Source organism: Phascolarctos cinereus, unplaced genomic scaffold, assembly GCF_003287225.1.
Source record: "Phascolarctos cinereus isolate Bilbo 61053 unplaced genomic scaffold, phaCin_HiC Scaffold_4;HRSCAF=312, whole genome shotgun sequence".
NCBI classification, from domain to species: domain Eukaryota; kingdom Metazoa; phylum Chordata; class Mammalia; order Diprotodontia; family Phascolarctidae; genus Phascolarctos; species Phascolarctos cinereus.
Window position 1 is genome coordinate 352,972,461 of NW_027555847.1, and position 24,576 is coordinate 352,997,036.

Sequence of the window (24,576 nt, forward strand, 5' to 3'; positions counted from 1 at the left end):
GTAAAATGATGAAATTGAGCTAATATGTCCTTTTCATCTCAAAAGTTCTGTGAGTCTATAAATAATACTCAAAATATACAAAACAATAATTGGTACACTAAATACAAATATAATACAAAAATTTATTGAAATTCACAATGATTGTTTAAAAAAGAAACCAAATCCTTATTTTTCCCAAGGTTTAGGGCAGGGAGAGATGTAATGTTTTGCCTAAGCTTTTAAATTTAGGTTATCTTTATCCTAAAATATTACCTTATTGCCTTGTTTTAATTTAAAAGCAATAGATAGTTCTTTCTCTTCCTGTTTTCCTTTCTGTTGTTCTCCTTTTGTCTCTTTATCACTTCTGATCTCCCCACCTCCTTTTTTTCTCTAATTCTAGGCTTCCTTTTCTTAATCTTTATTCTTGTCTTAGCTGAGCTTATACTATTAAAGGGTTTATCTCCAAGTTTTATTCCACTAGCCTTTCTCTCTCAAACCCATAGGAAATCATGGGAAACAGACTTTTATAGCTGCCACAGTGTGAAAAGGATGGGAAAACCCTTGGTTATGAAACTTGCGGGACATTTTCAAGAGATGCAATCCCAATGTAGGGCAGAGTCGGGAAAACTCTTAATTGTGTAATAATGGGAAAGTCACTTGATATGGTGTTAAGGCGAAACATTTTGTTACAGTTTTAATTATGAATAGAAGACTTGAAGTAATTTGTTACATTTGAAATATAAGGTCATGTTAAGAAGTGATATCCCACAAATCACCAACATGACGTGTGTAGATTGATGTTTAAGTAATTCATAAGTGACACAATTTCATTTCAATGAAGAAACATAAATACCAGGTGATACCTTGGCTGTACAAACCCAAAACGCTTCTTGTGAGTGATAGGTGATTTAAAATAGTTCCTTCCCTACCTTCATGTTCTTTGCAGGTGCCTAACCCACCTTTCCCTGAAGAAAGCTCTCTGTTCCTAGGGGACACAGTCCAAGCAGAAGCTAATTCTGTACATTGTACATGCCTGAAATGCCAGATGGGGCAGGAGAAAGATCTGAGAGGTACTTTTCACATAAGATGTGGTTATTACTCTATCTTAAGACACACTGAACAAAAGGGGACAGCCAGCTAGCCTTTACTTGTGGAGAATGCAGGAACAGCTCATTGTATTTTCTCTGTCATTTCAACACTGCTATATTGTGAGGCAGGAAGGCTTGGGTATCTTAGGTTTGGAATGTACAATGGTCACAAAACTTAGGAAGCTTGAAAGAGTCAAATATTCAACTAAACATTTATTAAAATACTGTGTGCCAGGTACTAGAGATAAAAAGATAAAAAATGAAATTGTCTGTGCTTATGAGGAGTGATTTCAATACATAAGTATAGGAAAATACAAGCTAATCTGAGGAAGGAGGGAACCCTAACTAGTAATTTTAGGAGACCAAGAAAAGCTTATAGGAGTTAGCACCAGAGGTGAACCTTAAAAAAAGGTAAAGTAGGAGAGCCAAGCCAAAGAAGAAAAAGGAAGAAGTACAGCCAAGTACCCTTACACAGACTTCACCAAACAGAAAGAAAATGCACCAGACTGTCTTGATGGGAAATCCAGAAAAAATAGTCCAGGTCAGCATAGGGAGAAACAAACAGAAGTTGGGGACGGGTTGGGTTAGGAACAAGTGGAGCACAAAGCACTCTAGCACTCGAGGAGTCTGTGTACCAGGGCAAGAGGTCTTAGAACTCAATAGGACCATCATGACAGTGTGAACTGGCCGCTTTGTCACCCACGACGCACTTCCAGGTCACAGATCTAGAATGTAGTGAGAAGGGACCTGTGTTCTGGTATGGAGACCCTGGGTAGTGAATGGAGAAAGAAATTTCAGAAGCCAGCGGTACCAGTTGTGTGGTTTAGACCTAAGGCTCAAAGTGGGATCTTACTTCCAGTGTCTAGACCAGAAGAATAAAAGGGCAGAAATCGCAGAACAAAGGGAAGCCTTCAATTCTGCTGCTCTGAGTCAACAGAGCTTTCCAGCTGTAATTAATAAGGGCAGCATCTAGAAGTTTACTTTTGCGCAGACACAAACCCAGGTCAGAAACTTGTGGAGCTCAGACCAATGTGTTGGCAATCAGACTTTGCCAGACTAGGCCATTTGGGGAGCATTGAAAGCTTGTAGGTCACTAGCCTGCACCTCAGTACTCCAAGAAAGCAACAGGATCAGCTTCCCTCTAAAAGTGTGGCAAAGCTAAGCCCTAACATTAAGTCTGAAGTCAGGAAGAATGGAAAAACCAAAAGAATCCCACTGCAACTAGCTACTTTTGGCAACAGGTACTCACACGAGCTCCGAAGAGAATGACCCCAGAACATCCTTAAGCAGTGCCTCACAGAAAAATACAGCTCAAGCACAAACTCAACTAGAATTCCTGGAAAAGATGAAGCAGGAGTTTGAAAAAAGAATTTAAAAAAATATTTTTTGTAAGTGAAATGAGAGTGCTCAAGGCAAAAATTGGGGGGAAATGAGAACTTGGAAGAAAGAGTTGGAAAGAGAATTGATAGGTTGGCATCAGAGGTACAAAACCTTTCCCAAGAAACAAACTCCCTGAAAATTCAAATGGGACAAATAGAAGCCAGTGACTTCATGAGCAACAAGAAACACTAAAACAAAGCCAAAGGGTTTAAAAAAAGTAGAAGAAAATATAAGGTATCTCATAGCAAAAACAATTGACCTAGGAAGCAAACCAATGAGAAAAAAAATCAAGGATCACTGGATTAGCAATGTAATGACCAAAGAATCTAGACATTCTGTTTTCAAGAAATCTTAATCCCCAGATCTCTTAAAACCAGAAGGCAAAGTCGAAATAAAAAGAATCCACCTGCCTCCTGAAAGAAACCTCAAAATGAAAATATCAAGGAAACATCATACTCAAAATCCAGAGCTTCCAGGTCAAAGAAAAAATATTGCAAGCAGTCAGGAAGAAGTAATTCAAGCACTAAGAAGGCATAGTCAGGACCACACATTATTTAGCAGCCACCATTATAAAGAAGTAGAGAACTTTTAACAGTATTTCAGAAGGAAGAGGATTATGGGTTTATAATCAAGAATAAATTAACCAAGGGGTAGCTAGATGGCACAGTAGATAGAGTACCGGCCCTAGAGTCAGGAGGACCTGAGTTCAGATCCAGCCTCAGACACATGATACTCACTAGCTGTGTGACCCTGGGCAAGTCACTTAACCCCAATTGCCTTGCCCAAAAAAAAAAAAAATAAGTTAACCAGCAAAACTGAGTATAATTTTACAGGTCCTTTTAATGGACCCTCAATGAAATAGAGAACTTCCAAGCATTCCTGATGAAAAACATAAAAAGGTGAATATGAATGAACAATGATAAAGGACTAAACAAGGATAAGCTACTTACATTCAGATAAGAGGAAATGATACATGATGATCTTCTATGAACCCTAATTGAAGTCCAAATAGACAAGACGTGGGAATGGTTCTGTTAAGTCTTGATGATCTTAAAGAATGAAAAGATGGGAAGTGGCATATGCTTGGGGAAGGAAATATGCGACAAATTATCTCACATAATGAGGGTACACTAGTAGGCTTCCATAGTAACAAGAAGGAGAGGGTGAGGGGACCAGCTGACATGAACACTCTCTTATCTGAACTGGTCAAAAGAAAGAAGAATCTATACACAGTTGGGTACAGAAATACATTTCACTCAATGAGGCAATAGGAGAGAAAGGAAAGTAGAGAAAAAGACTAAGGGAATGATTAGTCCTAAGCAAAATAAATTCTAAGAATATGCAGAAATAGTTATAGTAGCTAATGAGGTGGCAAAGAATGGGAATCTGAGTAGGTGTCCATAATTTGGTTAAATGAATGAACAAGTTATGATATATGAATGTGACAGTACTATTGTGCTGAACTTTTATCAAAGTAATGACAACCAGTATTTCAGGGGACTAATGATGAAACATGCTGTGTACTTCCTGATAAAGAAATGAAGGATTCAGAATGAAGAATGACTAATATTTTTATATCACCAATGTAGAAATTTGTTGTGATTGACTATACATATTTGTAATCAGTTTTGTTGTTTGGTTTTGGGGGGGTTTTTTTGTATTCCAGTGGGGGTAGAAGGGTTGCAGAGTGGTGGAGGGGGAGGAAGAGAGTGGGTTTAAGGTAGATCTTGGCTGATTAAGACTATATGTGTGTGTCTGTAATATATGTATGTATGTATGTATAGATATATACATGTGTATGTATAAAGAAATCTTGGGAACTCTGATCACAATGATCAACCGCAATTTCTGAGGACGATGAAATGTGCTGCCCACCTCCTGACAGAGAAGTGACGGACTCAGAGTGCAGGCATTATTTTTTAGAATAATGGGCAGTGAGAAATTCTGTTTTGCTTGCTTATCCATATTTATAACAGGAGTATTGGATCTGTTTTTGTTTCATTTTTGGTTATTTTGGCTTTCTCAGTGTGGGGGGAAAGGGTAAAGGAAGTGGGAGAGAGAGAAGACTCATCTTTGTTTGAAAATAAATAAAATTTCTTTTTACAAAATAGCTAAGGTATGAGGGCAGCTAGGTGGCGCAGTGGATAGAGCACCAGCCCTGGAGTCAGGAGTTCAAATCCAGCCTCAGACACATAACACTACTTATGTGACCCTGGGCAAGTCACTTAACCCCATTGCCTAGCCAAAAAAAAAAAAAACCTAGCTAAGGTAGAGATGAGGGTATACAAATTCCATGAAGGAGGAACAGCCTGTGCAAATATATGGAGGTAAGATATGGATTTTGGCTTGGAACAGAAACTTTAAAGGTGAGTAAAAGGAAATGTCCAGTAAAATAAGCTAGAATCAGCTTGGAAAAGGCTTTTAAGTATTAAACTGGCGGTGATGTTTTTATCCTAGCAGTAACTAGGGAGCCAGCGAAGAAGATCTTTTGAGGAAGAGAGAGACACAATCAGATCTGTACCTTACAAATATTATTTTGGCAACAGGGAGAAAGATGGATTCGGGAGAATAGAGATTCAAAGCAGGGAAACCAATTAGGAGGTTATGACAATTGTCCAGACAAGAGGTTATGAGGGCCTGAAATAGGAACTCAGTAATAGCTTTACAGATGGAAGTGAAGGGGATAAATGTGAGAAGTGATGTGGAGTTTGAATGTAATGGGCTGAGCTCATTAAAAATACCTCCACCTTTATGCATCATTTTTGCAGTGTATGTTTTTAATATTCTTAAATTCTTTAACTCTTTAATATTCTTAAATGTCCTAAAGTTTGTTTCATTAAACTTGGTATTTTACATTTCTTTTTTTTAATTTTTTTTTAAATTTTTAGGCAGTTGGGGTTAAATGACTTGCCCAGGGTCACACAGCTAGTAAGTGTCAAGTGTTTGAGGCCACATTTGAACTCAGGTCCTCCTGAATCCAGGGCCACTGCGCCATCTAGCTGCCCCTATTTTACGTTTCTTTTTGAGGGTACTAAAATCAATCAGTGTTGGGTTTTTTTTTTTGTTTGTTTGTTTTATTTAACACTCTACCATAAACAGAATAAAGGAGATTTTCAGAGGTAATATTCTTTTTCTTTTTTTTTTTCATATGCTTTTGAGTTGAAAATTTTTTCTCCCTTTTTCTCCCCCCACCACCCTCCCCAAGACGGCGCACAATCTGACATAGGCTTTACATTTACATACCCATTAAACATATTTTCACATTAGTGAAGTTGTAAGTAAAAATTAAAACCAATAGGAGGAACCATCAGAAAGATGAAACAAAATTCAACTTAAGGTAAAAATAAGTGAGAGCGATTTGACTTCCATAGTTCTTTCTTTCAATGTGGACAGCATTTTCCATCCCGAGGCCTCTGGAGATGTCTTAGATCCTCGTAATGCTGAGAAGGGTTCAGTTTAACATTCTTAGTCATTGCATAACGGGGCTGCTATTGTATACAAAGTCCTCTGGGTTCTGCTCACTTCACTCAGCATCAGACCATATAAGTCTTCCCAGGTTTTCTGAAGTCAGCCTGTTCATCATTTCTTATAGAACAATAGTATTCCATTACATTCATATACCACAACTTGCTCAGCCATTCCCCAATTGATGGGCATCCTCTCAATTTCCAATTCTTTGCCACCACAAAAAGAGCTGCTATGAATATTTTTGTACATGTGGGTCCTTTTCCCATTTGTTTGATCTCTTTGGGATATAGCCCTAGAAGTGCTATTGCTGGATCACAGGGTATGCACATTTTTGTAGCCCTTTGGGCATAGTTCCAAATTATTCTCCAAAATGGTTGGATCATTTCACAACTCCACCAACAATGTATTAGCGTTCCAATTTTCCCACATCCAGAGGTAATATTCTTGATGGTAAAAGAATAGATATTGATGGTGAATGGTATTTTTAAAAAAAGAAGGAAAAAAACAAAACAAAACCAAGTCACTGAAAGAAAGTGGAAGGGCCTCCAGTGGTAGATGTCAGTTGTCTTCCAGCTTGTTACAGTCCCTTTAGTTTTCACTCCCTTCAGGTGCACGTGCAGCTACGCTATCATCTTCAAATCACTTCAAAACATATTCCAAAACACCAATCCCAAGATCCCTCAGGGTCTATTCCCCTAGTAACTAGCCAGAATAAATGCCCACCAACAAGTTGTATTTGCTGAAATGTGTCACCTTGAGATTCAGTTTATAAAATGAGTATCCAAGTATAATCCTTTTGTCTCTAAAGTATTAAATGTGGAAGCAGGACTCACTCCGTACAAACAGTTTCTCTCAGAAGTAGAGCTGGAAGGTCCCGAGATAGCAGCCTTGACAGCCACCTTTTTAAAAAAAAAATTGAGAAAAAGATAAAGTGCCTATCAGAAAATGAGTTTTATTATGAAGAAGCAGCATAGTAAATAAGCTCCCTCAGGCACTGTTTCTCAGGTCAGCCTTTTTTTTTCCTCCAGGGTAAGCAGAAGAATGTGCAAAATGTTCCTCTGGCCATGAAGCCCAGCAGGATTTCCGTGGCCCTGTAGGACTTCTTTATGCATGCAATCCCATGCTCTTGTGCCTGACCGAGGGATGGTACCAGATATGTCACATTGTACCTAAGGCCACGAGCACTGAGGATATGGAACTCGGTGTCATAGAGCATGAAGGTATGAAACGTGTTTACTGGTTAGCATGGCTTTTCAAATTGGTCTAAAGAGGTGACTGAGATGGGTCTGTCACCTTCTAGGGGAAGGGACAGAGCCAAGCCTGCAGGTATCACCATTTGCATTTTATACTCTGAGCAATATGCTGGCTCAGGAAGATTAGGTGAAGAGTTCCCTTTGTCTCCAGACGTGGTTGGGGCCAACTGGGATACATAATTCAAACTGGCTTCTTCTCCAGCAGGAATATTGTCCAATGGTCCGATGTAGTCCTTTCCTACCTTTAGTAAATGCTCAGAAGGCTCCACAGACTTCATTTGGTCTGTGAGTATCATCTGATTTTGGCTACAAGAACCAGAGTCAGATGCTGCCTGACAATAAGTGAAGTTCTCAAAACAAATGCAAGCTTGAGAGTCCAACGCATCTTTTCCTGTTGGAAGGAGGTAGAGATAGGCAGGTGGGGTGATCTCATTCCCCACAAGTAATGTCCTTGATCCCTGTGTTTTACTTATTTCTGGCTTGTTCACAACTTCAATGGCGTCAGGAATACAGTCACTAGTATTCAGTATGGCCTGGTGAATATTGCCCTAGAAAATAATCAACAAAATAATTGCTAAAGCAGACAAATGTATAAAATTCAGAAAAATAACCTGTTTTTAAACATTTCCCCTCCTAATAACTGAGATGATGCTTCAGTGTTTTATCCTGATCACAGCAGCTAATTGAAGGTGATGGTTTAAAAGCAAAGAATTCAAGCTGTTTTTACATTTTTGTTTTACTGTTTGAGAATAAAGAGGGACAATCCTTTTTCACCCTGTTCTTGACGTTTGTCCCCCTCAGAAGCTCATATTTTCCTACTTTCCTTCACAAGTCCAAGGAAAGCACTGTCATCATAGGCCTGATCCAATAGTATCTAATTTGGGGTCCCTTACAGCTGTAGATCTATGATGTTGTATTGGGGCAGCTAGGTAGCACAGTGGATAGAGCACTGGCTCTGGAGTCAGGAGGACCTAAGTTCAAATCTGGCCTCAGATATATAACATTCACTAGCTGTGTGACTCTGGGCAAGTCACTTAGCCCCAATTGCCTCAAAAAAAAAAGATGCTTTATCTATGATCTTATATAACCTATGCAATATTTTTTAAATTAACTTTTTTTCAATCAATGAAAATCTGCCTTCTCCCTCTCTGTCCCTTGAGAAAGTAAACAAAACAAAACAAAAAACCCTGTTATAAACATAGTAGTAAAGTAAAACAAATTCTTGCATTGGTCATGTCAAATATAAATATATATGTCTGTATATATACACACACATACATGCATATGCATACATGTATGCATGTGTGTATAAAATATATATCAGAGTGGAAATGTGTGTCTACACATACACGTATTTGCACTCTGAATCATCACCTCTCTCTCAGGAGATGGGTAGTGTGTTTCATCATTAAGTCCTCTGAAATGGCTGTTAGTCATTGAGTTGATCAGAGCAATTAAGTTTTTCAAAGTTGTCTTTATCATATTGTTTCTGTTTACCTGAATAATTTTTTCTCCTGGTTCTCCTTACTTCATTATGTATCAATTCATAAAAGTCTTCCCAGGTTTCTCTGAAACCATTTACTTCATCATTTATTATAGCACAATACTAGTCCATTACATTTATCTAACACCATTTGTTCAGCCATTCCCCAACTAATGGGTGATCACCTTGGTTTCCAAATTTTTGCCACCACAAAAAGAGCTGTTATAAATATTTTGGTACATATAGGGCTTGTTTACTCTTATTTTTATCTCTTTGGAGTATATATTACTATTAACAATAAATAATAATTATTAATAATTAATACTATTAATGCTGGGTATTAATACTAATATTGCTGGGTCAAAGTGTATGCACAGTTTAATACCTTTTGGGCCATAGTTACAAATTTGCTTTCCATAGTGACTGAACAGCTCCACAGTTCCACCACTAGTGCATTAATGTACTTGTTTTCCCATACCCCCTTTATGTGTCATTTTCCTCTTTTTTTTTTGTCAACTCTGCCAATCTGATGAGTGTGAGGTAGGACCTCAGAGTTGTTTTAATTTGTATTTCTCTAATTATTTGTGATTTAGAGCATTTTGAAAGTGTGGTTATTAATAGCTTTCATTTCTTCCTCTGAAAACTGCCAATTTGTATTCTTTGACCACTTATCAGTTGGGGAATGGATCTCATTCTCATAAATTTGAATCAGTTACCTACAAATCTTAGAAATGAAACCTTTATCAGAAAAACCTGCTACAATTTTCTTCCCTTTTACCAATTTCTTTTCTTATTTTGGTTGCATTGGTTTTGTTTGTGCAAAACCTTTTAAATTTTATGTAATTAAAATTACCCATTTTACCTTCTTTGATCCTTTCTAGATTTTATTTGTCAGAATTCTTCCTGCTATCCACAGATAGGTCTGATAGTTAATTTCCTTGTTCCCTAAATTGTCTATGATATCACCCATTATGTCTAAATCACATCCCCGTTTAGAGCTTATCTTGGTATACAGTATGAGATGTTGATCCATAAGTAGTTTCTGCCAATCTACTTCCCAGTTTTCCCAACAATTTTTTGTTAAATAATAAGGTCTTAACCCCAAAAGCTAACTTTTGGTTTTATCAAACACTAGGCTGTTGTGCTCATTTGCTTCTGTACACTGGGTACCTAAACTGTTCCACCGACCCCCTCTCTGTTTCTTGACCTGTATCAAATTGTTTTGATGATTACTGTTTTACAGTATAGTTTGAGATCTGGTATTGCTAGGCCCCCTTCCTCCACATTCATTATATAGTACTTTTTCATTGTTTCTCACCTTGAATTTCATCAGTGACAGGACACTGCTCTTATAAGGGTCTGGAATATCAGGGAAGCACTTCTCCTTCACCCTAGGACAACAACAGAAGTAGTATTAAATGATCAATATATCAAAACATTTCTATGTGAAATAATTTTAAACAAAAAAAGTTGCCTTTTTCTCTTCATTCACACACACACTAAAAATAGTACTAAAAAACTTAATTGAATAGTTTGGTCTATAGCTTCTCTCTCTTCTTCCTCTTCTGTTTTTTTTTCCTCTTAGAAAATTTCAGTGATTTTCAGTTGAATTCCAACTGACTTTTTCTAGTTTTAATAAGGCATACCTCTGTCTCACCTGATAGGAAAGCTTTTTAACACTTACCACTGAATTTTCAAGTTCAACCCGATGATGAGCAGCAGAGAAAAGAAGGCCATTGGAAATATTATAGTCATCATTAAATTGGCTGAAGAAAGAAGAATAATTTTTAAATGAATAACTTTTGCTTCTGCCATAAGCTCAATATTAAAAATAAACGTACATGTGGAAAATAGTTTACTAAACCTCAGCTTTTACCCATGACAGAAATTTAATTTTTTCCTTTCCAATATTTCCTTTATCAGTATTGATGTTCTTTACACATTATTAAAAAAAAAAGTTAACACCTTATCCAACAGATAAGGGGCCAAAGGATATGAATGATACTATATATACATATATGTATATCTATGTGTGTGTGTGTATACACCTTTGACAACTATATTTTAAAAAACTGTTCCAAATTGCTAATGATAAGAGAAATGCAAGTTAAATAGCCCCTTAAATTTGAAAAGATGATAATAGTGCTGGAAAGAATAAAGAAAGATTAGCACATCAACACACTTAGTAAAACTGCAGTTTGGTCCATTTGTTCTAGAAAATGATTTGGAATTATTCTAGAAAAGTTAGTGGGCTGTTCATACCCTTTCACCCAGTTATCAGACTGGTGGACAGATATCTGATGGAGGCCAATGATATCCCTTTTCTCTACCCATTTTCTGATTCAATTTGCCAGACTCTAGAGAGATGTTTTTTTTAATGTCATTAGCAACACAACACGTGAAGATTTTTTAAATGCATGTCTGTACTTGTTTTACACTCTCTCAATTCTCTCTGCATAATCTATCCCCCACTTCTATCCCCCTCTTCCATACCATGAAAGAGATTCTCCCTCCACATACCACATCTCTTCTCCACACCACCCTCTCTGTCCATACAATCATATCTTTGAAATCCTTCTTTTCTTTCAAGGCCCAGTGCACACACCACCTCCTCTGTGAAGCTTTCTGTGATCTGCTTTTCTTCTATCTCTCGAGCCATTTTGACCTCCCTTACACACTGTACCTCGAATTATATTTGCATACATGCTGGGTCCCCCCTCTAGATTATAATTCTTTAAGGGTGAGGATTGTATAATTTTTCATCTTTATATTCCCATTGACTTGTACAAAGTGTCTAAAAATGTTTGCTGAATGAATAGTTGAATGTTAAATGGAAATTAAGTTCAATGAACAATTAAGTTCCTAACCCAGTTCAAGATTTTAGGGATACAAAAACAAGATTACAAAACCTATGAAATAGTTTTTGCCCCAAAGGAGTTTATATTAGAAAAAGGAAGAGGTGGAAGGAGAAGAGAAGGTAGAGGAAGGGGAGGAGAAGAAGAACGAGGGAGGAAATTATGCTGAATAAGGAGGAGGAACAGCACATCCACAAACAAATATGATTCAAGGGAAAAAACTGATGGAGGCAAAAGAGAAATCCATACCAAGTACTTGGAGGAGGGACTGAGTCCCTTCTTTACTGAGGTTTTGATTTTTCTAACTCACTGTTTTCATGGGTTCCTGTTGTGACCTTTATAATGCCACCAAGGCTGTCTCCACCACCCGTGTATGCTTTGACTTCAAAGCTATATGTTGTATTTGGCTGCAGTTTTTTCACATTGAAAGTCTTTTGTTTTGTATCTGAAACTGTGTACATACAGACTACCATATTATCTAGAAAAAGAAAAGAAAATTGTCAGTTCATTAAAAGCATAGGAGAAAACAGAAGATGTCAAAAAGAAATATTTTGTAAAAAAGCATAGGTGATAAAAGTTAACTTGTACATTGTTTATCATGACTTGAGTGGACTGGGCAGCTAATGATATCACAAATGTCTCAAAATTTTTTCATTTTCAAAATCTGTATTTCCCTTAGCCTTTTCCTAAAAGCACGTCTTCCATCTTTCCCCTCTAGCTCCCCATCCCAGGTCAGATTTTTATCATTTCAGGCAAGGGGTCTCACACACACACACACACACACACACACACAGAAGCATCTGGAAGACTCAGAAATTTTGCATATAGAGGGGAAGGGAAGGGAATAAATATTTACATGGTGCCTACTACGTGACCAGCACTGTGTTAAGTTTTGTTGTTGTTCAGTCATTTTTCAGTCATGTCTGATTCTTCATGACCCCACTTGGAGTTTTCTTGGTAGAGATACTGCCAGAGTACTTACCACTTCCTTCTCCAGCTTATTTTACAGAGGAAGGTGAGTTACAGCTGAACAAAGAGTATTAAGTGACTTACCCAGAATCACACAGCTAGTAAGTGTCTGAATTTGAGTCTTCCTGACTCCAGGCCCAGTACTCTATCCACTGTATTACCTAGCTGCCCCACTCTGTTAAGTACTTTTTACAAATATCTCATTTGATCTTCCTGACAACTTTCCCTGTTAGGTGCTATTATTATCCCCAGGAAAAAGGATGAGCTTAAAAACCCCTAGGGCTAGGCTGGTGCCCAGTGTGATTCTGGGGATAGGATGGAGACTGAAGAACTAAAGTGGTATTAGCTTCAGACATATGCATTTATTACAAGATTCTGGATGTTTCCATACAAGGCAATGCCAGGGATTTGTATACTTTCCCTCTTTACTTCCCCATTTATAAGGCCAGCACCATTCCTGCTTTGATCTGCTTTAGTGAGTAGATGAGGTTCATTTACAATTAGTACACTATTTATGTGCATGTGAAGGTAATGTACAAGTGGTTCTAAAAGCAGAAACTAGTCGTTTTCTAATGAATTAAACACTCCCAATGCAATTTTGTTTACACTGTAGTTTGCTTAGCAGTTTATTTTTTTTATTCTTTGTATTTTTTCAATTAACAAGCATTCATTTTCTCCCCCCCATTAAAATAAGAAAAAAAACTTTGTAACAAATATGCATAGTTAAGCAAAAAAAATTCCCGTATCCAAAAACTGATGTTTCATTCTATATCTTGATCTTTTTCATCAAGGTCTCTGAAATCATGGTTAGAGCAGCTAGTGGCAAAGAAGTGGAAACTTAGTGCCCCTCAACTGGATTACAGCTGAACCAAGTATGGTACTGGAATATTATTGCATGTAAGAAATGGTGAGAAGAGATGGTTTCAGAGAAATGTGGAAAGACTTGTACAAACTGATACAGAATGAAGTGAGCAGAACTGGGGCAACAACTTATACTATACAAACATTGTAAAGACAAGCAACTTTGATATCCTTAAGAACTTTGACCATTACTAAGTTATTTTCTAACAGATGGTACAAAGACAAACTTCACCTGAGGCACTATCAAGACACATTCTAAATTGGCAAATATTTTTCATATTTTTAAAAATGAGGTGATAGCTTTTCCATGTCCCAGTAAATGTTACCTGAAAAAACTTGCTTTTCTGTTTCTGAGTCACAGGACTCTTCCACTTCAGGTTTCTTATAAATATGGTACCCTTTAAAGAAGCCATACTGCGGCTCATCAGTGCAATTATCCTTCCAAGTCAAGGTCAACGAAGTAGAAGCCAAATTGTCAACAGTCACCTCTGGTTTGCAATCAAGTGCTAGGAAAAGAAGTTGGTGGGGGGAAAAAGTTTCTTCCTTTTTAGATTTTTTAAATACTTTCATTTCACTCATCTTACATGAACAAACTTAATGGAATTTTAAACAAAATGAATTAAAATAGGTAATGTTTAAATAATGCTTTTAAGGTTGTTAAACGCTATATGTACATTCTTTCTTGTGAAGCTGCTGCTATTTATCCTGCCTTTACAGATGAAGAAATAAGAGGCCGAGAGAAGTGACATGATTTGGCCACAGTCTTGCAGCTAATAAGTATCTGAGTCTGGATTTGAACCTAAGTCTTGCTGATGCATATATTTCAGAATTCTATCCACTATGCCACAATGTTTCTATAGATAACTAGAAGACCTTGAAGCGTCTTGTGTGTGTGTGTGTGTGTGTGTGTGTGTGTGTGTGTGTGTGTGTGTGTGTGTACCTATGCCAAACTAAATGAGCGGTGGCTGTAGAGTAGAGGAATCATCAGTGGACTTAGAAACAGGATTTAGAGCTAGAAGAGGCTCCTTAGAGATCATCTAGTCTAACCTCTTCATTTTACAGATAGAGAAACTGAGGTCCAGCATAATGAAGTGACTGCCCTAGGTCACAGAGGAAGTTAGTGAGGTCAAGTCTAGTGTTTTCCCTACTATATCACATTGTTTTGTGAATATGATATGGCTGATACAGGATGTCCAGTGAAGGAAAAATTGAAGAAAAAGTCAAAGGGAAAAGATCTTCTAGGTAATAGCAGTAGGAAGTTAGGCAATGGATGTGGAAAGGGCCAGGGCCTTTTCTGTCTGGAGGATGCCTTGGTCTGATTGTTGTACTATCATGTCCTACTCTTCATGAGCCCATTTGGGGTTTTCTTGGTAAAGATACTGGGGAGTGGTTTGCCATTTCCTTCTCCAGCCCATTTTACAGATGAGGAAACTGAGGTGAACAGGGTGAAGTGACCCAGGGTCAGATGGCTAGTAAGCGTCTGAGGCTGTATTTGAGCTCAGGTCTTCCTGACTCCAGGCCTGGTGCTTTATCGACTGTACCACCTAGAGGCCCATAGATGCTATCCTATTATCCCCAGTTTACAGATAAGGAAACTGAGGCAAGAAGAGGGTTTTTTTGGGGGGTGACTTGTCCAGGATCACACAGCTAGTAAGTGTCTGAGGCTGGTTTTGAACTCAGGTCTTCCTGATTCCAGCCCAGGGCTCACTCTTCACTATGCCACCTAGCTGCCCTGTGAAATTAATGTTAGCCAGTTAATACTGCTGAGATGCCCAGCTATAAAGTATGGACCCAGGACAGTCAGGATCTTACCAGTATACACTGACAACATCTTAAAAAAATAATCTGGCTGGGAGGCTGGGGAAATGAGACAAGGAGGGTTGAGAGGTTGAAATCTTTCACTTCCAGGAGATCCATTCTGAACATGTTAGTCACACAAGAACCAGTAAATGTTTCTAACTTACCCAATTCCTTAGTATATCCTGTTTTCTTCGCTAGTAAATAAGCTTCATGCTTTGTAGACAATCTGTAAATTCTAAAGTTATATCTCACTCCAGACTGAAAAGCAGCTGTGGATGCAGAGGGAGATTTTTAATGATAGCCGTAGCATTTTCGTTATTACTGAAAAATGAATAGAGATATTTATCTATGTTATTTTCCTTTAGTTTAAGGTATTTTAGCCTAGTTTTGGTAAAGCATTCTGTCTCCATACTTTGTGGTCCACATCTTCCAGTGTCCTTTCTCCAGATAAACTCCTAATTCCTCATTACAAAAAAACAAACAAACAAAAAACCCCCCCAAAACTAGCACTGTTTCCAAGTTACTAAGCTTTCCTTCACACCTTCTCCTGGACCAGATGGGCATCTTACTCAGGTACCAAGCCTTTTTACATCTGGCTGCCTATCACTGGGCACAGATTTCTCCCCACACACACACACACATCCCTTCCCACCCCCTGAGGGCATAAAATAATTTTTTTTCATCCGTCCTACTAGCCTTTAGAACAAACTCAGTTTCAAGATGCCGTGTTCATGGAGCTGGAATTGAAAAGGTATGAGAATGTGAAATCAATCTCAAGTAAGTGCAAAGCACTCATAACAAGTAAATGTTACATAAGCTATCTTGCTTTAAACAATAAATGTTCCTAAAACATTGTGTAATGAGATTCTTTTTGAAGTTGAGTCATAGTTAAAATGCACTAAAATAACTTTCTGTTTAAGTCAATCCTATATTGAATTATTTTATAAAGCAAATAATCCCTCCCTAATTAATTTTTTTTCCCCTGATTCTGCCTTTGCTTGGGCTGTTCCCATTGCCTGGACCAGGGGTGGGGAACCTGCAGCCTTGAGGCCATGTGGCCCTCTAGGTCCTCAGGTGCAGCTCTTTGACTGAGTCCAAGTTTCACAGAACAAATCCTTTTATTAAGGGGATTTGTTTGGTGAAGTTTGGGTTCAAAGGGCCACACTTGAGGACCTAAGGGCCACATGGCCTTGAAGCTGGAGGTTCCCCACCCCTGGCCCGGATTTTTATCCCTTCTTCCTACTAAATTCTGATCCATCCTTCAAAGCTCAGTCCAAGAATTCCTCCCTGATCCTTCAGTTGGTAGCCACCCCGTTCCCTCAACCTCACATTGCATTTTTTTTTTGGCTAGGCAATGGGGTAAAGTGACTTGCCTAGGGTCACACAGCTAGTAAGTGATATGTCTGAGGTCGTATTTGAACTCAGGCCCTCCTGAATCCAGGGCTGGTGCTCTATCCACTGTGCCACCTAGCTGCCCCCTCACATAGCATTTTGTTCTTGTAACTTTAATGCACTTACGAGGTAATACTGTGCATTATAGCTACCTGCATTGATATTTCATTACAGGAAGGAAAGAAGGAAGGGAGGGAGGGAGAGAGGGAGGGAGGGAAGGAAAGAGGGAGGGAAGGAAGAAAAGAAAGAAAAAAAGAAAAAGAAGGAAGAAAGGAATTTAGAATTGATATAGCACAATTTTTCAACATCACATCTACTGGAATCAAACTACAGATACCTGTATATATATATATTAAACAGGTCATATTGACTTGAGGAATTTACAGCCTAATATGATTCCCATTCCAAGGAGGCAACTCAAGATGTTCTGTCTAAAGGAGGACAGCAGCAACACCATATAGATGGACATCACCTCATTACAAAAGAATTAAGTACATTTTAAATAGTATGCACATATACTATGTTCTACCTGCAGAATCTCAGAATCATCCTCATAGGGCTCTGGGAAAACAAAGCCCAAGATTCAGTCCAGGAGTTCCCTATGAGAAGTCAACTTTCAGAGAAGTGATAGTACATGCATTTCCCCTAAAATAAGATATTATGAACATCAAACACTCACCATGCACTTTACCTGAGTGGTTGAAAGCCAAACCAAGGTGTCTGACAGGCAGCTCAGAAGTTCTAGTCTAATGGGCTTAGAATGTGGGCAGACTTAGCAAGGGAATGTACTTGCTCTAGGCAGACATTAATTAACATGGAGAAGGTTGCCCTTACCAGATCTGATGATTGCAGTGGTGATATTGGAACTGAATTTCTGCCATTGGAAATCACAGATTGCATCCCGGGGATAGTTACACCAATCCACAACGTAGCTTTCGGTTTCTTCTGAGTCAGGTTGCCAACACAGATATATTCCATCCCCTGTGCCATTAACTCTATCTTCTTTTATGTTTTGTTTGCCTTGAAGGAAATATTGCCTCAATTTAAATGAACTTTTAAAGTATAATTTCAAATCCAAGTACAAATATTCAAATTGACGAACATTCAGTGCTTACTATGTGCAAGGCAACTGAGCCAGGTACTAGGGATACAAAGATGGAAAATGACAACAGTCTTTGCCTTCAAGCTTATAAATATAGTAGGGGTAAGAAAATATACATGTCATGTACATGAATAAGCATGATATAAGGTAAAAAAAAGGGGGGGGCAGCTGGGTAGTACAGTGGATAGAGTGCTAGGCTTAAAGTCAGGAAGATTCATCTTCCTGAGTTCAAATCTGGCCTCAGACACTTACTAGCTGTGTGACCTTGGGCAAATCACTTAACCCTGTTTGCTTCAATTTCCTCATCTGCGAGCTAGAGAAGGAAATGGCAAACCACTGCGGTATCTTTGCAAAGAAAACCCCAAATGGGGTCTTGAAGAGTCGGACAAGACTGAATAGTGACAACAACAAATTCTAGCACAAAAACAAGGTAAAATGTTATGTGGATAGAAAAGAGGGAAGGAGACAAGGCACCGAGGCCCAGAGAGGTAAGGCAGTTTTGCCTAACAGTCTCTAGGAACATTTAAGGAAGGAGAGGTGTATCTGATGTATGGTGGGCAGGGGTATCAAGAGGCTTATAAATGAGCTCCATAACTTTTGGGTGCTTCTTTCTCTCATCACAGAGCTTACTCATGGAGAGTCGTAGGAGGCCTTCAGATATCCCTTATCACTTCTACAACTTGCAGATGGAGTTTAGAAGAGAGAAGAGTTTAGGAAATGAACTGCTGACTTGGAAGATGCAGTGAAAAGGGTATTGGATTTGGAATCAAAGGATCTGAGTTTGAATCTCAGCTCTCTCCTTACTGTCTATGTGAGGAATGTGAGAAAGGTCATGGCAGATACAGCTGTGAACCTGGAATCAGGAAGTTCAAATGGAGCCTTAAATACTTATTAGCTTTTATGACCCTGGGAAAGTCATATAACTTCTTGGCCTCAGTTTCCTCATCTGTAAAATGCGGATAATAATGGCACTTATCTCCCAGGGTTATGGTAGAAGTAAAATGAGACCTTTGTAAAGTATTTTACAGACTTTAAATTGCTATATAAATGATGATAATGATGATGTTGATGATAATGATTTTGGGAAACGATCTTTATCTCTACCTATTGGCTTCCCTGGCTTCTTTGAAGTCCCAACTAAAATCCCATCTTCTAGGAAGCCTTCCTCAACTCCTCTTAGCTCTCGTGGCTTTCTTCTCTTAATCATTTCCTATTTATTCACATATATAGCTTGTTTGTACATATTCATTTGCCTGTTATTGTCTCCCCCATTGGGTCATGAGTTCCCTGAGGACAAGGACTTCGTGTATCTCCAGTACTTCCTAGCATAATGTCTGGCACACAGTAGGTGCTTACTAAATACTGACTAACAGAAGGATCACTTGACCTCTCTGGCCTCATCTGTAAAAGGGGTTGGACAAGAAGGACCTAGATCTGGCCCTAAATCCATAAACTCTCAGTGTCATCTCAGCATGCAGTGGAGGATAGGATGTGGCCTTCTGGACCATGGTTCAAAATACAAGAAGATAGCCTTTGGGGCCGAGAACATGTCTGCCTGAGAGATTTGCTGATCTGATTGGGAGGGACTTCATACTGAAAGGGGAGGGAGTGATGTGCAAAAAAGGTGTGATGATCAAGCCAGGTAAGAAAGGAGTGGATATGACATGGAAAGAAGACTAGCAATAGATATATCTGGTAATTCACAAAAGATGACTAGAAAGAGGGGCATAATTGATATTTGTGGCATCAGATATCTATGTGCCATCTCATGGATTAATATATGGGTAATAATGTGAATTAGAGACTGTTGCAACATATATCTATATATGGAGATATATGTCTATATACGAAGATTATATATGTACACAGATAGAGAGCTAGCATTTATATAATACCTACTATTTACCAGGCACTGTACCAAGTGCTTTACAAATGTTATCTCTTTTCACTCTCACAACAACCCTGGGATGAGTTCGGTGCTCCTAACTCTAACTAACTCCTGGGAATTAGCTATCTCCATTTTATAGTTGAGAAAACTGAGGCAAGTAGCAATTAAATGACTTGCTAAGATCACACAGCTAGTAGGTATCTGAGGCTGGGTTTAATTGCTTTAAAACTTCAAGGGACCTCAGAAGCCATCCAGTCCAGCCCCTTAGTGGTAATGTGATGGACAACTAGGCACTGAGGGGCTGGGTCATTTGAGCACATGTAGTATTTCTTACTGTTGCTAACCCAAAATGTGAAGGCTTAGTGGGTCTCCTTCTGACTATGAATGACTGAAGGATTGGTGTTAGATGATGATGATAATTTCTATAATTGGCTTTCTTCCAGAGCTAGAAGGACTGAGGACAAAGCCAGAATTAATTTTCCATAGAAGAGAATCAATATAACCCTCCTTGGGCCCCTTTTCTGCACTTATCCCTTCCCTGGTGGCTTGTAAGTGAGGAAGATCGCTTATAAGCCACCAGGTGGCTGAAGGGACAAGTTGCCCTAGTTTCCACTCAGGTACCAGAAAGTGTCCCTGAATGCATGGTGCCTTTGTCTCTTTTATCTCTTTCGTGTTTATTCTTTCTTGAACATAGGTGAATGAGTATCTGGAGATGGAACAGCCCAGGTAACCTTCTGAACTTTGAAAGGTTGGAAGAGCCATAAGCCACCCTCAGCAACCAGAGTCAGGAGCCTGAGACCACTCGAGTCAGCAATAGTTGGAGCTAGCGAGGAGGCAGTTCTGAGAAGTGACCTGCTTGACCGAGCCCAGCAGCAAATTAAGACAATGCATCCTGCAAAGAGCTAGCCCAGCTGAACAAGGGAGTGGCAGCAACACTACCCCCAGAAGCAAATTTGCTGGGGACTGCACAAGAACTCCTGTGGACAGGAGTTGCAAAGTATATCTCTGTCTGTGTCCTCTCCATGTGGGCCTCAGTACCACTGTGTCTTAAATTTGAGCCCATTCTTTCCAAGGACCAAGAACATGCCCCTGGATAGGGAGATTTTTTTTGTAACTTCAGGCCTTCTATGTCTTTCTCACTTAAGTCATTAATATCAACTGGTTAATCAATATTAGGGGGGAGGGAAGCAGACAGAATGGTGGCTTGAGATCAATAGTACCAGAAACCCCTAGAATTGTGAAGGGACGTAGTAGTCAGCCACCTTCTGGAGAACTAATCCACAAATGTGGGTAGGAAGTGGGGGAGTATGTACATTACAGATAAACAAACCGAGGCCTGGGAGGTCAAGTGACTTGTCCTTACTACAGAGTAGTAAGCATCAGAAGTCAGATTTGAATAGAACTTCTGACTTGAGAACCAATCCTCTTTCCGCTGTACCACGCTTCCTCTTACGAATGGGTAAGACTATTAATTGCCACTCTCTGGCAATTAGTCTGTTACCCCTTCCCATCCAAGCGTCTCCTTTAAGATACAACAGTATGTATGAATTGTGCATCTCAACCCTCTCTCAAAAGGAGGCCACTCCTTGTCATGGAACATTTGTCTCCTCCAGGACCAGCTAGGCTTTCCATCCTTCAGGATGTTCTTGGTTCTTCCACTTCCATTCTCTTATGTCCTGTCCAGTTTGAATGACTTCTAACACTCAGGTAGGACGTGACCCACTTCACATGACTGACATGCAGCAATGAAAGGCTGTCCCCTGTTCAAGAGTAATGTAATGACAAAGGAAAGATAGTCTCTGATTCTGTGTGTTGGTCTGAAGAGCACTAGAGCTTTGTCAAATCATGTGAGAAAAGTAGTTAGAAAATTTGAAGAATCAGATTTGTTGTGCTTGGCCCCAAGGACAAAATAAAAAAATGAAAATTTGGCTATTCACCATAAGATGTGGTGAGGTCTTGGACATCAGAAGCCTGAGCTGATGAACTAGGGACATAGAAAGCTAAAAAACAAAACAAAAAACAACTTCACAACTGTGTCAAAGAGATGCTGTAACTATCTCTGCCCTGTCACTTGATACCAGGTAGATTTTGGTTGGCTGAAGTAAGGCTAAAGCTCTCTTTCAGGTGTGTTCAGGCCATCCGTGTTCACTCTCCTCCCTGCTGTACTCCTGACCCTCTGGACTTTTCTCTAAACCTACAACCTTCGCATCCTGGTGAGGCCTCTTCCCTTGTGAACCCCTCCTCTGACTGATGAGTTCTTTCTTGCCCAGGATCATTTCAGGGAGCATCTAGGCCAGCCATGCTTGCTTCTCCTTCATGTTCACTACTGACCCTTTGGATCTCTCTACCCTTCCCTTGTATGTGTCCCCTCCCACTCCCAGATCCCTTTTATGTATTGTTTTTCTTCATTATGATATAAATTCCTTGAAAGCAAAGACTGTCTTTTTTTTTTTTGCTTGTATTTGTAGGCTGTGCTAAGGCACAGTGCCTGGAACATAGTAAACACCTAATAAATGCTTAATCTATCTATCTCTATTGTCATCTGCTGCTGAGAAGTGAAGCAAATAATATACTTCTCTTCTTTTCCACCTGGTGTTGCTGAGAAGAAAAGTATTCTGCCAAAGGCATAGAACTGCAGAGGATTTTGCCAGTCTTAGGTATGGGTCATTGCCTTTCCTTATAAGAGTAACACTACTTCAGCAGAAGACCTCAGCTAAGCTAGAAGCTGGAAGTTGCAGACTACAGCTACTATTAAAGAACAGCTCGGATATAGAATATCGGAGAAATAGCCCAGATCAATTTGTCTGCCTGAGAAGTGAGATTTAGGTCCCGTTCACACAGAAGCCACACCCCTTGAGGAACTTTTGTGGACAGTTCTCAAGATATACAGTAGATACTGAAGTCTACAATTCCATAGTTTTACATTACCCTGTCTTATTTCCTACACGTGTGCTTTCCTACTCCAGTGCTTTTAATGTATGCCCACTCTCCCCAAGGACACCAAGTGCATTCATAGAAGAATGTGATTGAGGTTTATGGGTACCAGGTTATAGAAATATTATGTCTTTGCATTTTCAGTAAATGTTTCTGATAAAGGTTAATGAGTATTTATGACTATTTTTTTTTAAAACGGGAAATATACCACTGGGGGCTCAAGCAATAGTGTCTATAGGTATAGTTACCCACAAGGATCCTGAGGGTAGTGATTTATAGTCTCATCTCTCCCACCCAACCTTGATCTGCATGCTTGAGGAAGGTTGAGGGGAAAAGAGCTATAGAGATAGTCAGTGATAGGGGTGGAGGAGGGCTGGAAGTAAGCATGAGAGGGGCTACATATATTTCTTATATATGTATCTCAACCCCTTACTGAAGCAAAAGTTCTTTGAGGGCAAAGACTTTGTGCTATTCCATTTTAGTGTCTTACAAAGTACTCTGTAAATATATGCACAAATGTTCCCGAACAGAATTAAAATTGAACCTGCTAATTCCCCCTAAGAAGCAACTAACAACTTTATTGTTGTTGTTAGAGAAACAATTAACAATAAATTTCTTCAATTTGAGAGAACATTTTATGTAAAAATTAAAGGCGGCTATAGATAATATCATCATAACTTTCTGTGAGATTTTTTAAAAAAGGATATATACTCACTGTTTTCAGTATTTCCAGAGACCACAATGACTGAAGGGTTAGAAGATCCAACACTATTGATGGCTACAACACTGATCTGATAGGCCTGTTGGTCAATAATTTTTTCAGTGCTATTACTGGCTGAATCAGAAAAGAAGATGTCCACCTTAGGCACTTTACCAGTGTTTCCATAGCTATGCTATAATTTAGAATTTTTCCATTAGCTTGAAATGTTGGTAGTGGCTGAAAAGAAATATTGAGAATCATTTCAAAATGATCTTCACTATACAGGCCATACCATCTAAAAAAATTTTTTTTTTCTCCCTACAGATTTCAAATATTTCCAAATCACATACACATACATACAAATATGTTTATGTATTTATGATTTTCATTGATACTTCTGTTTTTACGTCGCATTCATTTCTGAAAGTATCCTCCCCCATCCACCCAGCAAGCCACACCTAATAAAGATTTTTTTTAATAGGGGGGAAAATCAGTACAGCAAAACTAACCAACATATTAACTGAGTCTGGCAGTACATGCAGTGCAATATTCCACATCCATTGTTCTCCACCTCTGCAATGAAGGGAGATACATTCTCCCACTTCTTTTCCATGGCCAAGCTCTGTCACTATAAATTCACAATGTTTAATTTTGTTCTTTCTGTTTACATTGCTGTAGTCATTGTGTGTATTCAGAGCATAGTTTTCTAAACTATGTCGTAAGTCACTTATTCTGATCTGAGAACTGGCAGCCAAGTGAAAAACAGGAATACTGGGAAGAAGAAGGTGTAAGAGCATTGGACTTGGAATCAGAAGAGCTGGGTTTTTGCCTTCACACACTATGATCCTGGAAAGTCATTTCCACTTTTTTGTAGGCCTCAGTTTCTTAGTCTGTAAAATGAGGGGATGGATTAGTTGGCCTCTGATGTCCTTTGCAGTTCAAAAGGTCTATGATTTTATGACCAGAGTTCAACCAGATAGAGGGGTAGCCAGGATAGTCAGAATTCTGGAGACAATGTTATATGAGGGAGAGTTTTGAATTAACCAGAGATTCTTAGCACATAGAAAAGATCCCTTGCTTGTTTTCAAACTTTTGAAGACAAGGGAATAGATTCAGTCTGGGATAATCTCTGCTCAGTAAAGAATAAAAAAAAATAATGATAGCTGTCCAACAAAGATGTGGGCTACCTTGCAAGATATTTGAGCAGAAACTGAATAACCATTTATGTTAAAGATGTAGTAGATAAGATTCCCTAGTTGGATGGGAGGTTGGATGAGATGATTCTGGGGTCTCTTTCAACTCTTAAGATAATATGATTTCTGCTTCTCACCTTTCTAATCTACAGGCATACCTGGGAGATAATGCAGGTTTGGTTTCAGACCACTGCAATAAAGCAAATTAAATATTTTTTTTGATTTCCAAGT

At 38.9% G+C, this 24,576-nt stretch overlaps 1 protein-coding gene across 1 annotated transcript in view; it reads right to left on the reverse strand.

Moving 5' to 3' along the window:
• Positions 1–102: 102 nt before the first annotated feature.
• Positions 103–24,576, reverse strand: part of OSMR (oncostatin M receptor) — an 86,339-nt gene continuing 61,865 nt past the window's right edge. Inside the window, 9 exon segments of the mRNA XM_078153212.1 lie at positions 103–7,716; positions 9,970–10,042; positions 10,336–10,417; positions 11,817–11,984; positions 13,663–13,842; positions 15,301–15,405; positions 17,363–17,548; positions 23,168–23,329; positions 23,332–23,389. Of these exon segments, the coding sequence (XP_078009338.1) occupies positions 7,156–7,716; positions 9,970–10,042; positions 10,336–10,417; positions 11,817–11,984; positions 13,663–13,842; positions 15,301–15,405; positions 17,363–17,548; positions 23,168–23,329; positions 23,332–23,389 (1,575 nt within the window). The 3' untranslated portion in view covers positions 103–7,155.